The following is a 24,928-nucleotide window of genomic DNA, read 5'->3' on the forward strand; positions in this document are numbered from 1 at the left end:
CTAATGTGGACTATTAAAGATTTCACTTATTTTTCTTCTTTTTAGCATCACAAATATGTTACTACTCTATTTCATTTATGTTGATACCCATAGTATTTCATAAATCAAATATGCTACTGCCTCTCCTCTGAGGACTTCATAGTTATTTCAGAAACAATGCTACTGGGTTCACTTTGGCATCTTTTGCTTTCCCTTCTGACTGTGTATGTGATTACAAGTGAACAGGAAATTATATTACTTTAAATTGTAGAACCAGAGTTTTGGTGGGGGTTTTAGGATATATATCTCTGCTTCCCATAGAGATACTTTCTTTTTAAAGACAAGCCAGTTCAAGCAATATATCAACTTCTTCAGTAACATGCCAGCCAATTACTAAGTGAATTTCGAGTACTTATTTTGTAACTTTTCAGTGTACAGAGTACTAGTAAATGCTTCATGGAGATAGAAAAGCATTTTGTCACAGTTCTGGAGAAACAGCAACATATTAGTAAATAATAATAGTAATTTAAAAGTTAATCGTTTAATCAGATTAGTTGAAATTCTAATTTTTCTTAAAAAACTTTATTTTTGACTTTAAAGAAACAGTGTAGAATTAACCACAAATATTATTCTTTCTTGCATGTATGCATAAAATATTAAAGTATTTATTAAAAGAAATGGGGTAATAAGATAGATAATACATGCAGTATTCTATAAAATGTTCATATTGATATTTTTTTAAGGTTATAATTTTTAAACATTTTTTAGCATTATAATTTGTACAGGGACAGCAGTCTTTGAATACTTTGATGTATTTCTTAAATCTCAACACTTCACAGTTACCTTCTTACTACTGTATGCAAATGTTCTGTTTTTCCACCAAAATATGATTTGACTGGTCAGCAACAGCAACAACAATTCTATCTGAATTGTTTTCCTAGGTTGGTGATTTTGGCCCTTTTGGTTTATAATGCTACCAACAATCCCACATTAGAAGGAAGAACCATTCAGCAGAAGCTTTTAAGAAATAATGAGTCCCTGGATGAGGGCTTGAGGCTACATAAAGTGAATGTGAGACAACTGGGTAAGTGCCTTTAATTGTTTTATTATATGTATTTATGTGACTATATAACAGGTTAAGTTGAAACAAAATCAACAAAAATATTCTTCATGTGTTTACTTATTTAAAGCTATTTTTCTGATGGTAAAGTTCATCTTGTTGGTGACATTGTTAACAAATGGGTGACAAGTTTAGCATAAAAGATAGCACCTTGATACCTATGAATCCAAGGGAATGAAGAGGCAGATGGAAGTTGATACCCTATTTTAGGAACCTGCTGTGAAAATACTAAGAATATGAGCAAAATGCCAAGATAACCTTGACCAGAGTTGGCTTCAACTTTAGGAATTAAAGAGAGTGTGTGTATGTGCATATGGGATCTCCAATAAAGTAAACCTTATAAAAGACAATTTCTTGTTGTAAGACATCCTTTTCTCTTATGTTCTCTGTCTCTGTTAATGATATCACCATCTATGCAGGAATAGACCAAAATTCTGGGAGTTATCCCAAACCTAGATTGATTTCTTACCTGGACGCCATTCACATCCTAATCTCCAGCCATAGGTGTGGTGCTGCCAGCTGTTCCCCAGACATGCTGTGCTCTTTTCTTTCTTTGCCCATTTCTTTCCTCCCCTCTCACTGCCCACCTGATGATCACCTACATGATATGAAGGACAGCCCAAAGTTGCCTCATCTGTGAAGCCTTTTCTGACATCATTATGTACAAATAGCTATCACTGCCTGGGAGCCTCCACCTCGTACTGTCCACAGACCTAGAGTACCATCGGTATAGAAAACTCTTGAATTTGACTGGACTTGTTTGTGTTCTCATATATATTTTCTTTAACCAGAAATTTCCTCTGGCATGAGAACACATCTTATTTTTCTCTCAACACTCTCACTTCCCACCTCCTTCCCAGCAACCAGCACATTCCTGAGCATTTAAATGCATGAATAAATAAATGAATGCACCTTGATGGGCATCTTTGAGAAAAGTAAATGGCTCAAAAAATTGGATAACAAAAAGTAAAGTAGTCGTTCTAATGTTATGATGACAGCTAATCAGGTGAATTAGTAGAGCTCAAAAGAAAGGGAAACTTTGACACGTTTCCTTAGACACGCACGCAGGAAGTTGAAGTGAGTGAAGCAGATATTCCTCAGCCTCTAAAAGCATGATTATGACTGCAGCCAGAATCGCAGTGCAACAAGGAAGCAGGCATCCTTGCTTCTCTGAGGAAACCCTCATCTCTAATGTGTCAGCATACACAGTCTCCATGGGGTCTGCATCTGTAGTTCAACCAACCTTGGATTGAAAATATTTGGGGGAAAAAATTCAGAAAGTTCCAGAAAGCAAACCTTGAATTTGCCACGCCTGGCCAACTGTTTACCTAGCATATACATTGTATTTAAAATATGTACATAGCATTTACACTGTATTTATTATTGTAAGTAATCTAGTGATGATATAAAGCATACAGGAGAATGTATATAGGTTGTTGCAAATGTTGTTACATTTTACACCAGGGAAATGAGCTTTCTCAGATATCAGTACTGGCGGGGGGAGGAACGTGTTTTCTGGAACCAGTGCCTCGAGGATACAGGGGGCTGAGTAGAGTACAAAGGCTCCCCTTTCACACATAGGGGTCTCCACAAAGAAGGAGCTTGATGAATGTAGTTTGTATGTGACAAAGGAGCCCATGAGGACCAGCCTTGTCTCTGTTCCTCAGAGGCTGAGGAATCCCTGAACAGCTCTCTCTGCACACTTGGACATGTGATTTATGTCACTTAGAGCTTCCCAGGTGGTGCTAGTGGTAAAGTATCTGCCTGCCAGTTCAGGAGGCACAAGTTCGATCCCTGGGTCAGGAAGATCTCCTGGAGGAAGAAATGACCACCCACTCCAGTACTCTCGCCTGGAAAATTCCATAAACAGAGGAACCTGGCAGGCTACAGTCCATGGGGCCACAAAGAGTCAGGACTGAGCACAATGCTACTTATACCACTTAAATTCCATAATGTATTGTTATTCTGTAGAAAGTGAAGTGAAGTCACTCAGTCGACTCTTTGCGATCCCATGGAATGTAGCCTACCACGCTCCTCTGTCCATGGGATTTTCCAGGCAAGAATACTGGAGTGAGTTACCATTTCCTTCTCCAGAGAATCTTCCTGACCCAGGGATCGAACCCAGGTCTCCCGCATTATAGGCAGACACTTTACTGTCTGAGCCACCAGGGAAGTCCTTAGGGCTTCCCTGATAGCTCAGTTGGTGGAGAATCTGCATGCAATGCAGGAGACCCTAGTTCGATTCCTGAGTCGGGAAGATCTGCTGGAGAAAGGATAGGTTACCCACTTCAGTATTGTTGGGCTTCCCTTTTGGCTCAGCTGGTAAAGAATCCACCTGCAATGCAGGAGACCTTGCTTCTATAGAAAAATTTCTACCAATTGGGAAAAGAAAATCTCAGAATATAGATCGGAAAGTTATTTAAATGTTCAACTGGTAACTACACTACTGGTTTCCGGTAGTCTTCGTGTAACTTGCTATTTTCAGTACTGAAATATGAGATTTTGTTGTTATCAATATAGTGATTTTATTTTTATATTTTTAAAGTGTAAAGTCTGAGTTATTTATGTCATAGCTCTCACCCAGACAGTTTTTAGACAATAAGTGGGATGATTTGAGGTGAAGGTATGTGTGCAAGATGTGTGGCCTACAGCTATCTTCTTGCCATTCCCCCAGAAAATTGCCGGGTGAAACATGCTTTCAGAACAACCAGAGGTTGTTTCTATTAAACATGCTGGCAACTCAACAGCAACACTGTTGAGGCACTATTTTATAGGCTTTTTCTTTGAAAAAGATTAAATTACATTTGAATTTTTCAGGATAGTTTCCATTTTATGTCGTTTTTTTTGTTTGTTTGTTTCCCAATAAATCTGCTTTACTAGGGGCTTCCCTGGTGGCTCAGTGGTAAAGAATCCGCCAGCTGTTGCAGGATATTGCAGGAGATGAGGATTCAATCTCTGGGTTGGAAGATCTCCTGAAGGAGGAAATGGCAACCCACTCCAGTATTCTTGCCTGGAGAATTCCATAGATAGAGGAGCCTGGCAGGCTATAGTCCATGGGGTCACAAAAGAGTTGGACATGACTTAGCAACTAAACAACAACTATTTAATAATTTTGTCTACAAATGACTTATGTTGGAATAATATTGTCTGATTCATTTTTATACTCGCATAAGTGTGTGTTTTTATTTGATGATTTTTTAAGATACAATCTTGAATATGAAATGCAGCTAATGTTTATTTTTCATAGCTTCTAAACTTTTATACGGAGAAGGCAATGGCACCCCACTCCAGTACTCCTGCCTGGAAAGTCCCTTGGACAGAGGAGCCTGGTAGGCTGCAGTCCATGGGATTGCTACGAGTCGGATATGACTGAGTGACTTCCCTTTCACTTTTACTTTCATGCATTGGAGAAGGAAATGGCAACCCACTCCAGCGTTCTTGCCTGGAGAATCCCAGGGACGGGGGAGCCTGGTGGGCTGCCGTCTATGGGGTCACACAGAGTTGGACACGACTGAAGTGACTTAGCATAGCATAAACTTTTATAAATTCTGAACATAAAAACCTGTTATTTCAGTATTGCATGGAATAAATACCTAATTACCAACATTGTTGTTTTGCTCTTATCTTGCATCTCTAATTTCAAGAAATAGATTAATATTTCTCATGTTGAATCTTATTTTCACATAGGTGTATGCCGTGCTGATGAGAAACCCAAAGGCTATAAATGGCCAAGCATCCAACCTTCTGAGTACAGAACTCCCTGTCTAGGGAAACCGGGCTTCTTTGCTTCACGAACATGGTAATACTTTCTTAACTCTTGCCAGCAAACTCCGTGTACCTACTTTCCAGAGTTACAGGTGCTGTTCCATAGTTCCTATGCGGTGTATATTAATAGGAAAGAAGGACAGGAATTTCTTTGTACGTCAAATCCATGTGAGGTAAAGATGAGGAAGGTAGGTTACCAAGAAAAGTGTTTTTTTCTCTTCAAGCAGCATGCTAATTTAGCCTTCTTCAAAGAAAGATGGAGCAATTTGAAAACCAGAGGGAAGTTCTAGAGCAAAGTTGGTGAACAGAGCCAGCATATACGTGACATGACATGCATTTACATGACATGACATGCATTTACATGACATGACTTGCATATAAGAGACATGACATGCCAAGTCTTTTTAAATCTTTGGAGTGGTCATCACTGGAGGGGAAAAGAGAGATCGGAAAGAAGAAAGACAAGATCCAGGTTAGGGCAGTCTGCTAGTGGAGACTGTCAGGGTGTGGATTTTTCTCTAATTGTTGAATGGAAACCTCAGACAGATTAACAGAGGATTCACTGAATAAGCCAAATCCAATTCCTCACCCTCCACCCCACCTTCAATGAGAATTTTCTTGCAGGGAAGTTCAGACACTGAAACTTCCCATGTAGAAATACTTTGCCCCCACTGCTGGGTTTGAAAAGTGGTGGAGAGGAAAGAAAGGGACTTGGCTTTGAATTGTGGTTCTGTCTCTTCCTGCCTGTGACACCTTGGAAAATTCCTTGATTTATCTAAGTCTGTTTCCTCATCTATAAAACATGGATTATAATCTGCTTTACAGAGTTATGTGCAATCAAAATGAGATTTTATCTAGAAAGTTCTTCAAGTGGTGCTTGATCCACGTTAACAACTATGCTTTTAACTTTAGTAGCCTGATGGAGCCTATGCTAGCATATAGGCTATTGCTAGTATTTTTTTTCCCCTGATGCATGTGCATGATTTTTTTTCCCCAATAAGAACTTTTAATATGAATTTTATGTCCATTGTTATAGTCTTCAAATGAAACTTACCTAGATACAAGGGAAATTATAAAGCTTATTATTAACTGCTTTTGTCAGCTGTAATGTCATGTCTGCCAAACGTTTTACATTTTTTGTTTTATAGTTATTATGACCCTAACAACACTTCTGTAGCCATCTGGGGGCTTCCCGATATCTCCAATTGCTCAAGTAAGTGAGAGATGTCTTCACTTCTCCAAAGGAAAATAAGATGACCTCAAGTTTCTTGGTTTTTATCTTCTTTGGACACGTTCTGTTCTGTGGTATCATGTCCTGATACCATTATGATATTAAAAGCTAAGCAAATGATTGTTTGACTCACTTAAAGTAGAAAATACTGTTTTTGCTCATTCTGAGTTTCTGCTATACTTATTCTGTAGTAGATTAACAATAGTAAGAAAATTTTGGAGACTATGTATATTAAAATTGTGTGTGTGTGTTTTTAAGCAGCAAATACATATTTATTTAGTGACTCTGCGGGCATCTCACTTAGAACTATGTGTGAATATTGGTCTCTCCACGTTATTTACCTACGCTGCTTATAAGCACAGTTTGTGTCTCACTGAAGAGAGAAATTAGTTTGTGTGTGTAAAGAAATACTGTTGTCCTGTGAAAACCGTGCTAAGGGACACACACAGGGAACCTGATTTGCTGCTTTACTGTGAAGTGAGATGTTATACTATGGTTTGGATTCCTAGAACTGCTCAGAATACCCACGTCAAACTGTATGTTGTTCTTCTGTCCTATTTTTAGGGGAAGCAAATGAAGTTGCCAATGAGATTTTAAATTTAACTAGTGATGGGCAGACATTAAGCTCGGCCAATATCACCAGCATTGTAGAAAAGGTCAAAAGGATTGTAAATGAAAAAGAAAACATTGATATAACGCTTGGCTCAACCTTAATGAATATATTTTCCAATATTTTAACCAGCCCAGACAGTGATTTGCTTGAGTCGTCTTCTGAGTAAGTTTGTTTGTTTTTCTTCCAGAGAGTAATGTTTATTGGATACAGATGTTGTTGTGTAGTTTCTCACAGATCTGAATGCTCAGTGCCCAGCTTCCATAATTTAAATCTCTAGAAGATCCACTGATATTTCCTAAGATCATTCACAAAATGTACTTCAAAATTCTGTTTGTTTGTGTTTTTTTGAGAAAATAATTTGATTAGGATTGCCCACCTGGCTAGGTAATGTAAATAGTCCCAGAAAGACATTATTGGTATTTCATTTTTTAATCCGAAAAATGTTAACTGGTATAAATTCAAAAGATAAATTGTGTATATTTATATATTTAGCATAAATATAATTTTTATATTTAGAATATATTATATATACATATAAATTTATGACACTTTTTGCTTGCAAAGGAGATACTTAGCAAACATTCAGCTCACATCTTTTAGGTATAATGTGGTCATTGTTGTCTATTATTCCATGGACTGTGACACAAAACAGCCACTACTCTGTGACGGTTATACTTCTGAAATGAAAATGCCTAGGGAAGGGTGAAATATACCTATTTTTACATAATTCAATTTATATCCAATTATTTCATTTAATGTGTTAGTATTAAGATATTTGGGCTTCCCAGATGGCTCAGTGGTAAAGAATCTGCCTGCCAGTGAAAGAGATGTAGGGGACACAGTTTCAATCCCTGGGTCGGGAAGATTCCCTGAAGGAGGGAATGGCAACCCACTTCAGTATTCTTGCCTGGAAAATTGCATGGACAGAGGAGCCTGGTCGGCTGCAGTACATGGGGTCACAAAGAGCAGGACATGACTGAGTAGCTGAGTATGCATGAATACTGAGATATTTTTCCTTTCTATTTTCTTTCAACCAAATTTCTTTGATGAAAATTTTATCTTTGTTAGAATGTATTCTCTAACTTACCTTATGCATATAATAATTACAAACTTTTTTTACAGGGTCTTGCAATTCAAAAAAATACTTTTATCATATTATTTCCTTTGATTCTCACTCAGTATAAAGTAGGAAGAGAATTTTTTGTATGAGGAAAGAAAGGCTAAAATACATGAAAAACAGAGTATTTGTTTAGGATAACTTTATTGTTGCTTTTCCTTAAAGTATATATTTCTCTTGAAGTTTATCTCTAGAATTCAGTGTTTTAACTGATATTATTCTGATATGAGGTAATTAATTTAATGGGTATTCGTATTAAGGTCAAAAAAATTTTTTTTAAGATCAAAAGATTTAAGGATGATTTTATTTGGTTTGTATTTTGTCCTGCAGGAAATCACATGTGTGCAAGTACCTAAAATGTGTTCCTTAACAGTGCTATTGTCATTTCTTTAGAGCTTTAAAAACAATTGATGAATTGGCCTTCAAGATAGACCTACAGAGCACAACACACATGAATATCACAACTCAGAATCTGGCTCTTGGAGTATCATCTGTGTCCCCAGAGACCAATGAAGTTTCAAATTTTAGCATTGGTCTTCCAAGCAATAATGAATCATACTTCCAGGTAATAAGTTAGTGGTTTCTGTAATCAATTAGACAAAAATCTCTGATCTTCTGCTAATTGCTATGGCAAGGAGATCTTGGTTCTAGGGGTGGAAGGTAAGTCTGAAGGCTGACTAAAGTTAATAGCAGCAGTAGCCATAAGGCATGTGGACTCAGAGAGGAGGTATACTTTCAGCTTACCTTCTCCAGGAGGTGATAGTGGAATTAAATGTTAAACTATGAGTGAGTACCACCCTACTGAGAGTGGGATATGGGATTAGTTTAATCAGAAGAAAGGGCTTCCCTGATAGCTCAGTTGGTAAAGAATTCACCTGCAATGCAGGAGACTTTGATTTGATTCCTGGATAGGGAAGATCCCCTGGAGAAGGGATAGGCTACCCACTCCAGTGTTCTTGGGCTTCCATTGTGGTTCAGCTGGTAAAGAATCCGCCTGTAATGCGGGAGGCCTGGGTTTGATCCCTGGGTTGGGAAGATCCCCTGGAGAAGGGAAAGTCTACTCACTCCAGTATTCTGGCCTGGAGAATTCCATGGACTGTATAAGTATGGGGTTGCAAAGAGTCAGACACGACTGAACGATTTTCACTTTCCTTTAGTCAGAAGAAAGACCTTTTTAAGGACCCAAAGAAGGGAAGATGCCTGGTGTGCCAGTATTTCTCAAACTATTACATTATAACCACCTAGAGAACTTACCAAAACAGATTGCTGGGGCTTCCCTGGTGGCTCAGTGATAAAGAAACTACCCGCCAATGCAGGAGACACAAGTTTGATCCCTGGTTTGAGAAGATCCCACATGACACAGAGCAACTCAGTCTGTGTGCCGCAACTGTTGAGTCTGTCCTCTAGAACCTGGGAGCCACAACTACTGAGCCCATGTGCTGCAACTCCTGAAACCTGCAATAAGAGAAAGTGAAAAGTGAAAGTTGCTTAGTCGTGTGTGACTCTTTGCCCCACCAGGCTCCTCTGTCCATGGAGTTCTCCAGACAAGAATACTGGAGTGGGTTGCCTTTCCCTTCTCCAGGGGATCTTCCCGACCCACGGATCAAACCTGCGTCTCCTGCAGGCAGGCAGATTCTTGACTGTCTGAGCTACCAAAGAACCCAAGAGAAGCCACGGCAAAAAGCCCCCACACCGCCACCAGAGAGTGGCCGCTGCTTGCCCCAACTAGAGAAAAGCCTGTGCCGCAGTGAAGACCCAGCAGAGCCAACAATAAATAAATTAAAAAAAAATTCTGGGTCCCATCTCCAGAGATTCTAATTTAGGGTCCCGAGTGGATCTCTCAAGTTTGCACTTTTAACAAGTTCCCAGGTATTTGCTAGTACTGCTGGTGTGAGGATTGTATTTTGAAAAACGGTGGTGTAGAAGGCCACTGCTGCTGCTAAGTCACTTCAATCGTGTCCAACTCTGTGCGACCCCATAGACCACAGCCCACCAGGTTCCCCCGTCCCTGGGATTCTCCAAGCAAGAACACTGGAGTGGGTTGCCATTTCCTTCTCCAATGCATGAAAGTGAAAAGTGAAAGTGAAGTCGCTCAGTTGTGTCCGACTCTTAGCGACCCCATGGGCTGGAGCCCACCAGGCTCCTCCATCCATGGCATTTTCCAGGCAAGAGTACTGGAGTGGATTGCCATTGCCTTCTCCAGGTATAGAAGGCTAAGAATGACAGATGAAAATGAGACTGAACAAGAAATTCGGGGCCAGATTAATGGAGATCCTCTCTGACCTGTTCAAGTGACACTTCAGCAAATAATTGTCAAGTTCCTCTTATGTACTAGACAGTGTTAGCCACATGGGCAAATGAAATGATTGAAACATCACCCTTGACGTGGGAGAACACCTAAGTGGCTGGTATGTCATGCTTCTTAACTGTGGAGATAATTCAAGATAGAATATTTAAAAATCTGGATATAAGGAAGAACTTTTTTTCTGCTTTGGACCAGCGGCTCTTTTGGAGTAATTCTGTTTCGCATTTTAAGAGTTAAAAAGCAGTCAGTGTCAGTCTCATTTCAGGTCCATTTGCAGGAAAACACTCTTTGGCGTGATCTGTGGGTTCAGGAAAAATGATACCCAAGAACGCTCATAAAACTTCAGCTGCTTCCTCAGTGAAAAGATACTCATTCTCAGCAATAAAACAAATGAATTCCAGTCTTTTTTTTTTTTTTTTTTTGGTAGTTATTTTTTCACAGTGTGTTTTGAGAAAAACTCAAAATCTATTATGTGCAAATCTAATCTTTATACTTAAAAATGTCAACTGATTTGTAGATTTCTTGGTTTGAGTTAAACTCAGTACATTTCTTGTTTTGCCACATTTGTAAAACTCGAATAAGATCCAGGCCTTTGCAAGGGACTCATACTGAGGGCAGAGACTGGTGGAGGTAAAGAGGAGACCAAGCTGAGTTTTGATGACAGCAGTTACTGTCCTAGGGAGTAACGTTATCATTGCAATTTAACTGTCCTAGGGAGTAACGTTATCATTGCAATTTAAAAATATTTACTCAACTGGTGTCTGTGTGTATGACAGATGGATTTTAAAAGTGGACAAATGGATCCTTTGGCTTCTGTCATTTTGCCTCCGAACTTACTAAAGAACCTAAGTGAAGAGGATTCTGTATTAGTTAAAAGAGCACAATTTACTTTCTTCAATAAAACTGGACTTTTCCAGGTAAGTGTTCATTAACTTACTATTTTTCAATCAGAAATAGTTTTCTTGCTTAAAATGAAAGATAAAAGTTCAGGTTTCTCGAAAATATGTCAAGAGGTATAGAAAAATTAATCTACTATATTTTAAAAAGTTATTTAACATAACTCTAAATACTTTATTTCTGATAATCATATACTTATTAATAACGTGTTCGTTTAAGTTTTTTGAATAAATCAGATTAAGACTTGCGTAATGCGATTAGAAATGGAATTTGTGGAGAAGTTATTATTTCTTATTTCTTTTGTTAAGTATTTTATGCTCTCCAGCAATTTAGATCTTCAGAGTTAAAGAAATTGTCTGCCAAAGGAAAGGTTTTTTTCTTGATTCAGCGGGAAGCACTGTTTACATAATGAGCAGCATTCTTGGCTTTAATCAGTTTTCCCATTAGTATTTCAAATGGCCTTTGGCCTTCCCACATCCCCCGAGTAGCGTGGCATTGTGCTGAGCACATATTATCATTTTTATTGGCATCGTTTCCAAATACTAGTAAGTCCCCTGCCAGCAAACACTGATGACCTCTGGTTGCTTTTGAAAGTACAGCTCATTTTGAGCAGTTTCACTGAGCCTTGTCAATAAAAGTTTTATCTGTTATGTTGAGGATACCTGTGTATATCAAACAGTGTGACCTATGTAAGACAGAGCTGCAAGTTTCAAAGTCAGTAGAAATGTTTTTCACTGTGCTAGGCATCACATTTAGAAGAATGGCAAAGGAGGCTATGGGGAAGTAAAAGGAGGAACATGGAACTGTTTATAGTCATTAACTCGAAACACTTTAAAATGTTATTAGCAAATGCTTTAAGAACAAGCTATATACAATTTTTGAGTAGGAATGTAACTACATGCAATTGCTCTGAAGGATTTAATAGCTACAAACACTTAAAAATGCATTTGTTAAAGTTGTTGGAGACGTGTAACAATGGCACCTTTTAAAATAATAGGAGAGGACTTCCCTGGTAGTTCAGGGGTTAAGATGCCACGCTTCCAATGCAGGGAGCCTGGGTTCAATCCCTGATCAGGGAACTAAGATCCTACACACTTCCAGGTGTACCTGCCAAACCCCAGCAAATAATAATAATACAAAAAAATGCAGTAGGTTTTGGATGATGTGAATAGTGGGAGAAGAGGTCATTGAGAGGAGAGGTGGGCGCTGGAGGAAGTCCTAGCGTTACAAGATCAGTCACTATTTCGAGTCTCATCTTCATCACTTCCTTCTCCTTTGGCATCTCCCAATCCTCGACATTGTTAGGAAACATAAGTTTGGTTTTTAAAGTAAATTTATAGAAGACTGAAAAACATGGAAGGTTCTAATGGTACTCCCCAAAAAGGGAACGGAATAAGTATTTTTTTTATTAATTAATTTTTATTGCAGTATAGTTGCTTTACAATGTTGTATTAACTTCTGAAAAGTGAAAGTGTTAGTCACTCAGTCTTGTCTGACTCTTTGTGACCCCATAGACTGCAGCCCACCAGGCTCCTTTCTGTACATGGAATTCTCCAGGCAAGAATACTAGAGTAGGTAGCCATTCCCTTCTCCAAGGGATCTTCCCCACCCAGGCATTGAACCCAGGTCTCCTGCATTGCAGGCAGATTCTTTACTGTCTGAGCCACCAGGGAAGCCTTACTGCTCAGCAAAATGAATCAGCTGTGTATGTATGCATATCCCCTCTCTTTTGGATTGCCCTCTCATTTAGGACAGTACAGTGTATCAAGTAGAGTTCTCTGAGTTATACAGTACATTCCCATCAGTTGTCTATTTTATACATAGTATCAATAGTGTATATGTGTCAGTCTCAATCTCTTTAATTTCTCCCACCCCTCCTCTTTACTGGAAAGGCTGGATATCTCCAAACCATAGCCCCCTTATTGAGAGAGAGAGCACACAATCCTAATAAAAAGCTATATTCTGGGTGCTGAGAACTAGGTAGCATTGAAGGAATCCTGTAGTTATTCCAAAAGGGCTGATTTACAAGCTGTAATAGAGAAATTGAGGAGGTTCAACAAGAAATACAAAGGAAAAGAGAAAGTGATGATAACCTATTGTTCCCAGGCATTTTGCAGCACGGATTCATTAATTTGATTTCCTGACAACCTTAACTTTGAAGTGGTAGCTACAGACACCATCAAGTGTACAGTTGGAGATGGTAGGAGTTCTGGTGGAGTTTTAATCCAGTAGAATTACATTTAGGTTTACACTAGTAAACACTCAGGCTTCCCTGGTGGCTCAGCTGGTAAAGAATCTGCCTGCAATGCAGGACACCTGGGTTCTATCCCTGTATTGGGAAGATCCCCTGGAGAAGAGAAAGGCTACCCACTCCGGTATTCTGGCCTGGAGTATTCCATAGACACTGTAGTCCGTGGGGTCACAAAGAGTCAAACACAACTGAGCGACTTTCATTTCACTTCACTTTAGTAAACACTCAGGTTTCCTTAGAAGCTCAGACAATAAAGAAACTGCCTGCAATACAAGAGACCTGGGTTCCATCCCTGGGTGGAGAAAATCCCCTGGAGAAGGGAATGGCAACCCATCTAGTATTCTTGCCTGGAGAATTCCATAGACAGAGGAATTTGGTAGGCTACAGTCCATGGGATCACAGAGTCAGACACGACTGAGAGACTTTAGCTTCACTCACTTTACTTCTAGTAAACACTCAGACTGTTGTCATGAACCTGAAAGATGAATTGACTTTTATTTTTCACACCATATTTCCTTGTTATTTCTTTAGAGGAAAACAACTTCATCTACTTTTTATGGTAGGGAAATGATCTAACTGTCTCGCAGCTTTTTATGAGTGTATATTATTTGTGAGTTTGCATTGTTTCAGATGTTAACTGGCTGACATCAGTCACAGCAATCAAGAATGAAGTTTTATGAACATTATCTTACAGCATTGGCTCTAAGGTTCCTTCAATGTATTTATTATAATAAGGGAAATAGCAGAGCTCTTTCAGGAAAGCTAGCAGTTTGATCTTATAAACAGGATGTTCTATAACTGAAGATCTTAAGTGCAAGAAGTGCTGACAGATTGCTTACTTTGGAGCACCAAAATAAAATAAAAGGGTGTACTTCTGACTAATACATTTTTTTTTTTTTTTCTTTAAAAGGATGTAGGAACCAAGAAAGGCACCTTAGTGAGCTATGTGATGGCATGCAGTATTGGAAACATTACTATCCAGGGTCTGAAGGATCCTGTTCAGATAAAGATCAAACACACAAGAACTCAGGTAAAGAAAAGCTGCAAACAGCCATGGGACAGAGGCTGACTGTTTCATAGAACTCTGAGGCATTTTTTAAAACTTGGTGAGAAGTAACTTGTACCTTGTCGGGGGCTGTTTTCCACAAAGGGGAAACCAGCTAGTCCGGTAGTCCTGTAATGTCACAGTAGATGGTGGCCATAGGATGGAGGAGGGAGATTTAGTCTTATCTAGGATTCAGTCATCTGAAGAGGAATAAGGGTGAAGGAAAGAGCCACTCCTTTTAAGAAACGACATATGATTTGATGCTTTCAAACCGTGGTACTGGAGAAGACTCTTTAAGAGTCCCTTGGACAGCAAGGAGATCAAACCAGTCAATCCTAAAGGAAATCAACCCTGAATATTCGTTGAAAGGACTGATGCTGAAGCCCCAATACTTTGGCCACCTGATGCGGAGAGCCAACTCGTTGGAAAAGATCCTAATGCTGGGAAAGATTGAGGGCAGGAAGAGAAGGGGCTGACAGAGGATGAGATGGTTGAATGGCATCATCAACTCAATGGCCATGAGTTTGAGCAAGCTCTGGGAGATAGTGAAGGACAGGGAAGCCTGGCGTGCTGCAGTCCATGGGGTTGCCAAGAGTCAGACATGACTTAGCCACTGAACAACAGCAACAAATAATTATTGGATTGGCCATAAAGTTCATTCGTATTTTTGTGCCTCTTACAAAAAACCTGAACAAACTTTTTGGCCAACCCAGTACTTCAGCTAAATTAGATTTAGACACAGTACACAATTGTGTCATTAAAGGTTTTTGTTGCCTTTTTAAAGTCAAGTGAAAGTTAAAGTTGCTTAGTTGTATCCGACTCTTTGCAAGTATAGCCTACCAGGCTCCTTTGTCCATAGAATTCTCCAGGCAAGAATACTGGAGTGCCTATCCCTTCTCCAGAGGATCTTCCTGACCCAGAAATCGAACCAGGGTCTCCTGCATTGCAGGCGGATTCTTTACCAGCTGAGCTACCAGGGAAGCCCTTTTAAAGTCAAAGATGACTGAAGCTGGGAAAGCAGAAGGGAAATAGGAGAAACAGGAGAGAGTTGACTTATTTTTTTGAGAGGTTAGTGCTTGTCTAAAATCTTGGCAAATGTTGCTTTTTTTTTTTTTTCCTGCTTCATCTGTTTATTTTATAAAATTATGTGGGGGTTCTTATTGTCCTCAGTGGCCTAACCACAGTGTTCCCCTGTTTTATAGAGGCTCCCAGTCACAGTTCGACTGTTAGGGAGGCAGGAAGGCAGGCGGGAAGTGACCCAGCTGATAAGGAGTAAGGCTTGGAATTAAAGTCTACTAAGAATTCGCCTTGCTTTGTCACGGAACCCTCTGAGACTTCCCTGTTCTACCCTTTGGCCTCCTTTGTTTCAGCTCCTTCATCCATAAAGAATTTTTTTTTATCGTGGTAGAATATGTTGTTGTTCCATAGCTAAGTCGTGTCCTACTCTTTGCAACCCCATGGACTGCAGCATGCCAGGCTTCCCTGTCTATCACTGTCTCCCAGAGCTTGCTCAAATTCACATCCATTGAGTCAATGATGCCATCCAACCATCTCATCCTCTATCGCCCCCTTCTCCTCCTGCCCTCAATTTTTCCCAATACTAGGGTTCTTTCCAGTGAGTTGGCTCTTGGCATCAGGTGGCCAAAGTATTGGTAGAATATACATAACATAAAAGTTACTATTCTAACCATTACTAAGTGTGCAGTTCTGTGGGTACATTCACACTGCTCTGCAACCATCACTACATCCATCTCCAGAACCTCTTCATTTTCCCCAACTGAAACTATGTCCCCATGAAACATCTCCCATCCCTCCTCTCTCAGTCCTTGGAAACTGCCTTTCTATTCTGTCTCCATGAAACTGACTACTTTGATATCTCATATAAGTGGAATCATACAGTATTTATCCTTTTGTGATTGGCTTATTTCACTTGGTATTTTCGAGTTCTATCCATATGATAGCATGTATCATAATTTCCTTCATTTTTAAGTCTGAATGATATTCCATTGCATACATTCACACACACAGACACACACACATTTTGCTTATTTTCATAATGGGTACTCTTGCTGCTTCCATCTTTTGGCGATTGTGAATAATGCTGCTCTGAGCATGGTTGTGTAAATATCTGTTTGAGTCCCTGCTTGCGATTCTTTTGGGCATATACCTAGAAATAAAAGAGAATTTTGAAGATGAAGTGAAATTTTAGTGTAAAGAGCTTCACTAAATGCTTAGAATTGCACTTTACGATGAGACATAATTAGTAACCTGCAGATAAATGGATAAGGTGATGATTCCTCTGGAGCTAGAGTTGATTTCCATTTGAAGTCTGTGAGAGCAAACCCCTTAAACTGCCTGCTGTTCTTGGATTTTATTGCTGTGACTAACTGTGATCTATTCCTTTGTGAAAAGCTTAGCATTTTTACTCATTTCCCATATTCAAATTGTATGATTTTTTTTTCATTTATTTTAAACAGAGTTTCACATGTTTATTCTTATGTTAATATAGGCAATGGCTCATCCCATCTGTGCCTTCTGGGATTTGAACAAAAATGGTAAGTTTTAAAACATTGGCTGTCTTAATAACAACTGAATTTTAAACCTTGTTAGACACCTCCATTTCCTTTAATTCCATCTCAGATCAGAGTGAGTCACAATGTAAGTGTGATGGCAACTGAGCTGCAAAATTTAGTTTAGGTAGCTTGGGAAGAGAATTCTTATTTCAGTAACTTTTTATTCATTTCAAGAAGAAATTGGCATACTTTACTTTGTTAGTACGTAACATATTTGGAAAGGAATATTCTTTTCATGGAAATTGACTTTGAAATATATTAAATAAATTACACATCAATTCATGCATTAATATATTTATGTTAAATATGTTAAATTTAAGTTAAATATATATTTATATAAAATATGATCTACTAAATAAATATGTCTTATAGATATACTCAATATACATACATTAAATAAGTAAAATATATATTCAAATATTTTGAATTTTAAAAATTGACATTTTTGCAGTCTCCCTGAGGAGGCACTTCCATAGGACACAGTTGAAAACCACCACCTAATCTCTATCTGCCAGCTCGCAATAACATCCTGTGATTCCAGGAATCGAAATTATTTTAAGTATTGGCAGTTTTCAAAACAGTATCCGTTTTGCAGATGAACTGCAAGGCAAAAGAGCCTGAGGCCTAGTTCCCCAAGGGAAAGCTCACCCATTCTGGGAAAGGAACTGATCGGCTGTCATTTTCACACTGTTGACTTCTTCCCACAGAAAGTTCTGGATTTTGGAACACTTCAGGATGTGTCGCACACAAAGATTCAGATGCCAATGAGACAGTCTGCCTGTGTAACCACCTCACCCACTTTGGGGTTCTGATGGTAGGGGAGGAATGTCTAAACTCATTTTGAAATGATATAATTGTGGAAGGCGTATTTCTTTTTGTGAGTCAGCCTTTATGGATTATGTGTTTGGGAAATTTTTTTCCTAATAATTTTCATCTATAGCCTGAAATCTTGATTCTTAAATAAGAATCTAACTGGCAGAGATTATATATTTAAAATATACAAGGTAAGTATAAAAAAGAATACTGTTCCCCCTACCTGCCCCCGCCCCGCCTCCCGCCATTAATAGTAATCACAAATAACCTCAGAAACAAGAAAATTACCATGAAACCCTTGAATTAACAGAGAAAGTTAGGGAGATGGGGAGAGAGAAGGAGGGAGGGAGAGAGAGAGAGACAGAAAAGTTAAAGAGGGAGAGAATGTTGGGTTTGACTAGCATGGAAGTGAGCTGTGAAAAGTTTCATCAAAAATTGTCTTATAGTATATTATCACTCATATGTTTGGATGGAACTTTGTACCAGGTACTAGTGATCCAGTTGTGACCCCAAATGACTGCAGCCCTATCTAGAGATCACGCCTGTTAGCACAGACTAGCAACTAGAGTAGTGTGGAGGCCTGCCAGAGAAATGACGGGTGTGACATTTCTCTCACAACTAGACCTTCCTCTCTTTCTTTCCTCCCTTTCTTCCTGCCTTCTTTCCCCTGGCCCTGGTTTTATCTCATTAGCCAGCCTGTCCAACAGTTCTAAGCAGAAATTAGATCGCATCAGTATGTTTTTTCAGCCCACCAAATTTTCAAGAGTCAATTTTCGAGAGTCATACAAGCAGGAACTCGTATGACTTCATCCATAGACTTAGGCCTTCATTTTATAATCTGGTACGCTAGTGTTTGTGTAAACATCTTTCTGGTATGAAATACACCGTCCACGTGCAAACAGAGCCAGGTATAGTTTCCATAAAGGGATTAAACCACATTTGTTTTTTCATTGAAGATGGGAATAATGAGTGCCAGGGCAGTAAAGCTTTTCAAATTTGAATCACAGACGTCGGGTTATGCGTATCCAATCTGTCCCTTGAATCCTACACCCACTTCTAATGGGACTGAGAGGAAGCAGTGAGGGGCTGTGGGGTGCAGTGACTGGCTCATGGATCTCCTTGGCCTATGGACTGATAAATGGCCATTGTCATGAGGCAACCCTGCCCGTTGTGATTTTCCTGACAATCCAGTACTTAAAGCTCTGAAGGATAAGACCATGTCATTTAAAAAGGCTGACAATCATAGAAAATAACTTTTTAACTTTCCTCAAATATTAACGTCTTCATTTACTAAGAGACCATGAAAATGAACAATTAAACTATAACATGTCTTTCCTGAATAATTTTTTAAAATCCTGTTTTCTTCTATATTTGTTTTTTTGAAAAGTGACAGCATCTTTCTTTCATGAAATGCTGATTTTGCATCATTAATCATTTAGGTATACAAGCTTTAGCTTAATTTATTCAAGTATTTAACTGTGTGTGTTTGAGCAGGATTGTGTGTGTTGTAAATCAATATTAGATAAATAGATAGCAATAATACTATTCACTGTTCAGAGATGATTTATGAGTAACCAAAGTTTGGCTTCCCATTACTTTTTTTCAAGTATTGTTTACATTATATTATGAATTTATAATTATATATTACTTTTTCTGTTGTCATTTGATGAAATAATTAGTTTTACAGGTATAAGGGTATGTGCATTTTTCACTGCTCTCTTTCCATTTTCCATTGTGGCTGCTTTTATAGGATTATAAAGTTCTGGAAGAAAAACTTTCCAGAATTTATCTTTTCTGCTCATGCGCCCATATCCTTTCAGCGTTTCCAGACCACTAAGACATTGTTAAGAGTCTTTCTTGGTGTACAAACTCTTTATTCACTTGTGTAAGATATTCCTTGAGTCTACTTTGCCCCATGACACATTCACCATATAAGAAATTAAAAAAACATACCCCAGATTCATAATTATATCTCCTAATCTACAAACATATGAAAGTTTTCACATTTTCTGTTACATGTATTTGTAGTAAAACCGATTTTCGTCTTTTTTGACATTAGTATGTTTTCATGTTGGCTAGTTCAGAAGAACAAATATTTTCATATTCTTCATTCTTTATATTCTTCATTCTTTAAAAGTACAAAACAGCATGAGAATTGTGTTTAAATGTGTAACTGTGAAGAGCATTATTTTATTCAATTTACATTTTAAACTGTGGCTCTAATCATGACTTGCAAGTCAACCACAACATCTAACAGAGAGCTGTACATTTTTCAAGAGGTAATAATGAGTCCTTTGGAGGTTCTCAAGATATTTCTCTGCTCCATCAAATCCTGGAGTAACCAGAATTTTGATCGGGGTAACCTACCAGTGAATAGAGTGGCCTGACTCAAACCCACCCCATGTGCCAGGGGAATCTCAGGTCCTCCCAGTGGTTTGAGGGATTCCTGGGAGAGGAGGGTAGGGATGGTCCTCTCTGACCCTGAGTCCCTGTGTCTGCTGAATTCCATCACTTTGTGCATTTCTTGCTATCACACAGGTACTGTTACCTGCTCCTCACTGTGTCAACCAAACCTGGAATTAAGTCCCACTCGTGGTTTCACGTAAATATACACTCATACAAAACAACTTCCTGGAGGTTTTTGTATGAACAGCAGATTTTATCGACATTTTGGTGACAATTAAAGAAAATTAACATTACAGAATGAAAAACCTATAAACTTTTTTTTCATAATTTAAGACCTAAAAGTTTAAACCAGATCTTCCATGTTCCTTTTCCAAAAAGGCTCAGTTTTCAAACATCTGTATAGTGGAGATGCCTTTCTCCTCCATCCAAGGCTTGAGTAGTTGGTCTTAACTCAAGATTTATCCCTAGTCCAATTCTCCATTTAAGGAAGAAAAGAAAGATTTTCCTATTACGCCTGAATTTTTGCAAGTCTGCCTTCTGCACAGTGAAATTAAGGCTGTGTATTCACATGCAAAAATGTTTACTTCTTTTTAATCACAACAACCTCTAATACTTTAAAAAACATTTTTATTTTCTGCCGTGCTGGGTCTTGGTTGCTGTTGGCGGACTCCTCATTCTGGTGGCTTCTCTTGTTGCAGAGCATCGGCTCTAGAGCGCAGGCTCAGTAGTTGCGGTGCACAGGCTTTAGTTCCCCTCTGCATGTGGAATTTTCCCGGACCAGGGATTGAACCTGTGTCCTCTACATTGGCAGGCAGATTCTTATCCGCTGGACCACCAGGGAAGTCCAACCCCTAACACTTTAAGTAACAACTTTTCAAGTGTATAAAAATCAAAAAACTATGACACCCCCCCAAAAAAAAAATTCTTGGTGGCTTCTCATTTATGATAACAGAAAAGGAAAGACCATATATGTACCAAACTTTGCAATGACCACAGTAAGAGCCTCAGCACTATTCTTAGAACTGGGCAGCCACGTGCCAGGCAGCCTCTGGCTGTCTCAGATGAGTCCCACCCTACCAAGCAAAGAAACCAGGGCCCACCTGAGGGCTTGGACACATGGACCACAGTGGCCTTTGTACTTGGGACCCCAGCCCTGCAAATGGTAGGAAGGGTCTGGTTATTTATAATTCAAGACAATGACCTCCTTTCCAGTTTTTGTTAGGGGAACCAATGGTTTTGCTCTTCAAGTTATACTGATGTGCAAAGAGCTTGGGTAATAGGTAATGATAAAAAACCATGTACAACTCTCTCAATAATGCTACATTTTTATTTCATGGCATGATCCACAAGAGTACAATAAGTGGAAATTTCAGTACAGGCATACCTCGGAGATATTTTTGTGGGTTTGGTTCCAGACCACTGCAATAAAGCAAATATCAAGATAAAATGAGTCATACAAATTTTTGGGTTTCCCAGTACATATAAAAGTTACGTTTGTACAATACTGTAGCCTGTGAATGTGCAATGTCATTATCTCTAAAAGGAAAAAAAAGACAATATAGATACCTTACTTTAAAAAATTTTATTGCTAGAAATTGGTCACCATCATCTAAGCTTCAGTTTATCAAGCAGTGACATCGAAGATCACTGATCACAGGTCAACATGACAAATATAATAACAATGAACTGAACAAGTTTTAAATATGATGAGATTTACCAAAGTGCAACACAGAGACCCAAAGTGAGCAAATGTTGGGAAAATGTCTTAATTCAGAGTTGCCACAAATGTTCAGTTTGTAAAAAGAATGCGGTGTCTGTGAAGTGCAATAAAGGCAAACACTTAAAATGAGATTCGCCTGTATTGATTTACACTGTTGTAGTTAGCCCCTAAGATGGAGTTGGATTCTAAGTGTTGTCATGAAGCTTCTACTAAAACAAAACAGGGTTCTCATGAAAAGAGATTATTACAGCTCTTTCTCATGTTTTTGGTAGGACCTTCAAGGAACTGCTTCACAGTTGGATGCAAAAAACACTAAAATCCTCACCTTCATTACCTATATTGGGTGTGGAATATCTGCCATCTTTTCAGCAGCTACCCTCCTGACATATGTTGCTTTTGAGTAAGTTTTTCTTTTTTTTCTATCTGCCAAATCCAGAGCGGACTGTTGCAAAACATGAATACGAGAATTGTCTCAGCTTTTAAAAAACATATATACACCTTGTGAATCATGTAGGATTCAGTTTTAATGTTCAGATTTCTCATGAGATGTATCATGCAACATGAGTTTCCCAGCTTTAGAATCTTAATTTATAGTTACTATATTTCTATTGATAAAATGTATGTAACCCTGTTACATATGATTCGTATTTAAGTAAATAACAATTGTATGAATTGCTTTTTATGGTAAAAGATGAAAACACTTTTGTGAAAATACAAGATGAATAAAAGATGAAAGCAAAATAAATCTTATAAAATTGGTTTTGAAACAGGAAGTCTTTTTAAAAAAGGACCCTGACCTCATTAGAAATCAAGAAATTTCAACAAATTTTAGGGAAATTGGTTTTTAACAAAAATATTTTTTCTAATAAATCTAGAATTTTTCCTGGATTAAAAAAAAATCGATCTGTTGTAACCAATTAGAAAATTTGGTTTTGAAATTAGTTTTGAAATTTCAAAATCAGTTTTGAAATTAGATTAGTATTTTTTAAAAAATGTTTATAATTTGCCTGGTACTCATATCTTTGGCCCTCCTCCCAGTGGAACCATGTCATAAAGATGGTACTATCTAGGTTATTGCAGAGCTGTATAAGATGTGAATTAACTGCCTGTGCTTAAAAGATCTATTTATAATATCATTCTCATATATTCTATTGCTCCTCCTTTTTTTCCTAAAGAAAATTACGAAGGGATTATCCCTCCAAAATCCTGATGAACCTCAGCACAGCCCTGCTGTTCCTGAATCTCGTCTTCCTCCTGGACAGGTGGATCACCTCATTTCATGTGGATGGACTTTGCACAGCCATCGCAGCCCTCCTGCACTTCTTCCTTCTAGCTGCCTTTACCTGGATGGGACTAGAAGCAATTCACATGTATATTGCTCTGGTGAAAGTATTTAACACTTACATTCGTCGGTACATCCTGAAATTCTGCATCGTTGGCTGGGGTAAGCCTCCTGCATTTTTTTTTCCTGTCCTGGAAATCACTAGGTTCTCATAGGAAAATCCTATTTTGAAAGAATAGGACTGCTAAAAGAAACTTCATGATTGTGAATGATATGCATTTGATATACATAACCGAAGGCAGGGGTGTTTTTAAAACGGTTCCACAGTCCTCACAAAAGTCACGATTAAAGGGGAAAAAAAAAAAAAAAACCTTAGCTCTTGAGTCACCACCAACTTATTTCCTGTGTCCAGAGCCAGCCCACCCAAGTCTGAAGAAGCAGCTGGCAGACAGTGGTGGATTTCCATTATATTTCAAAATAGAAAGGCCAGCTCAGACTCTTAACTATTCTTGCCCCTAGACACATGCCCATGTCTTGGAAACCTGAGCGAAAAGGTTATTTTTGTGAGTGCAACCAGAATACTGACAGAATTCTTGCTTTGAACTTCTTACCATGATTCCTCAGCCAGACACGGATGGCTATGTTAGCCTGTTTACAGTCTTCCAATCAGGCTCCTTCTTTTATCTGGGTTCTGTATTGGGGCAGGCATTTTCAAGCTTTATCACAAATCTTTTTCAGATGGCAGGGGGGAAATGAGACATTTGCAAGGTGTTCAGTACCTCCTTAGGAGTCAGTGAAGGCACCTTTCAGGGAATTCAGGTGGGGTAGCATTTCCCTACTGAAATACACATGCAAATCTATATAGATTCTCATGAGAGAAAAGAGATGACTGTAAAGACTTTCTGCCCCCATTGTTTCCCCTCAACTTATTCTTAAGATGTTTCTTTCTATAGAAAGGGGTAGAATGAAGCTGCACTTACTTTCCAACCTGAACCCAGTCAATCTAATAGGTGTCATCCATGAAACTACATTTTCTGGTGCTATGTTCAGTATAGGGCAGGTCCTTATACTCTAGTGGGTACCAGCAAGTAAACAGAATACTTAAGATTTAGATTGTTTCTAATTAGAGTTGGATGTTTCATACCACAAAGGGGATTTTATTGTTGTTTTCAACCAAGCTGCCAGTTCTAGGAAATTTGATTTTATAATATGGAGTGTTTACTTTCTTTTTTTTCCCCTTGCCATTTTCAGTCTTATAAAGCAATTTCAGATGTTTCAGAAAAGTTTCTGTCATGGTTTTGTTACAACAGGTGTGCCTATCTTAGTTGTGTCCATTGTTCTAGCGAGCAGAAAGCAAAATGAAGTCTATGGAAAAAAGAGTTACGGAAGAGAACAAGGTGATGAATTGTAAGTAACAAAAGTTTGTTGGGAATTTATTTGTGATGAGTATTAGTACTGTATGCTTCATTTCCTGAAGTTTAGTGTGAGTTTTCATGCCAATAGTGAGCTTCTTATTTTGGAAGGTTAGGTTGTATTTATATGTCTTTGCCAAGGCCTCTGCTATACCATACATGAATTCAGTTGAAAGCCCTGAACTGTGTGAGCTGCTTTTATGAACGTTGGGCTCTTCTCATCTGGAGTTCAGAAGAAGCCTAAGATTCTCTCTTCTAGACTTAGAAGATCCTGTCTCTTTGAGGAGGTTTCCTAATACTTCCACCTTGTTAAACCACATGCATCTTCCAGAGAGTTAAGTAGCAGCATCAGACAGTGAGGGATTCAGTAACAATATGATTATTGTGTGAAAATGAAGA

At 38.6% G+C, this 24,928-nt stretch overlaps 1 protein-coding gene across 7 annotated transcripts in view; it reads left to right on the forward strand.

Annotated features, from left to right (window-relative positions):
• Positions 1-24,928, forward strand: part of ADGRG6 (adhesion G protein-coupled receptor G6) — a 152,081-nt gene that overhangs the window by 99,571 nt on the left and 27,582 nt on the right. For 6 of the 7 annotated variants that reach the window (XM_014479941.2, XM_070376769.1, XM_014479942.2 and 3 more), the window contains 12 exons: positions 921-1,063; positions 4,787-4,898; positions 6,013-6,077; positions 6,660-6,870; positions 8,219-8,390; positions 10,907-11,047; positions 14,189-14,308; positions 16,833-16,878; positions 17,604-17,710; positions 22,108-22,235; positions 23,011-23,279; positions 24,428-24,524. In XM_014479941.2, coding sequence (XP_014335427.2) covers positions 921-1,063; positions 4,787-4,898; positions 6,013-6,077; positions 6,660-6,870; positions 8,219-8,390; positions 10,907-11,047; positions 14,189-14,308; positions 16,833-16,878; positions 17,604-17,710; positions 22,108-22,235; positions 23,011-23,279; positions 24,428-24,524 — 1,611 coding nt within the window. The remainder of the gene's footprint in view (positions 1-920; positions 1,064-4,786; positions 4,899-6,012; positions 6,078-6,659; positions 6,871-8,218; positions 8,391-10,906; positions 11,048-14,188; positions 14,309-16,832; positions 16,879-17,603; positions 17,711-22,107; positions 22,236-23,010; positions 23,280-24,427; positions 24,525-24,928) is intronic. The other variant, XM_070376773.1, reaches the window with a different exon arrangement.

The sequence above is a fragment of the Bos mutus genome, chromosome 9 (assembly GCF_027580195.1).
Source record: "Bos mutus isolate GX-2022 chromosome 9, NWIPB_WYAK_1.1, whole genome shotgun sequence".
NCBI lineage: Eukaryota > Metazoa > Chordata > Mammalia > Artiodactyla > Bovidae > Bos > Bos mutus.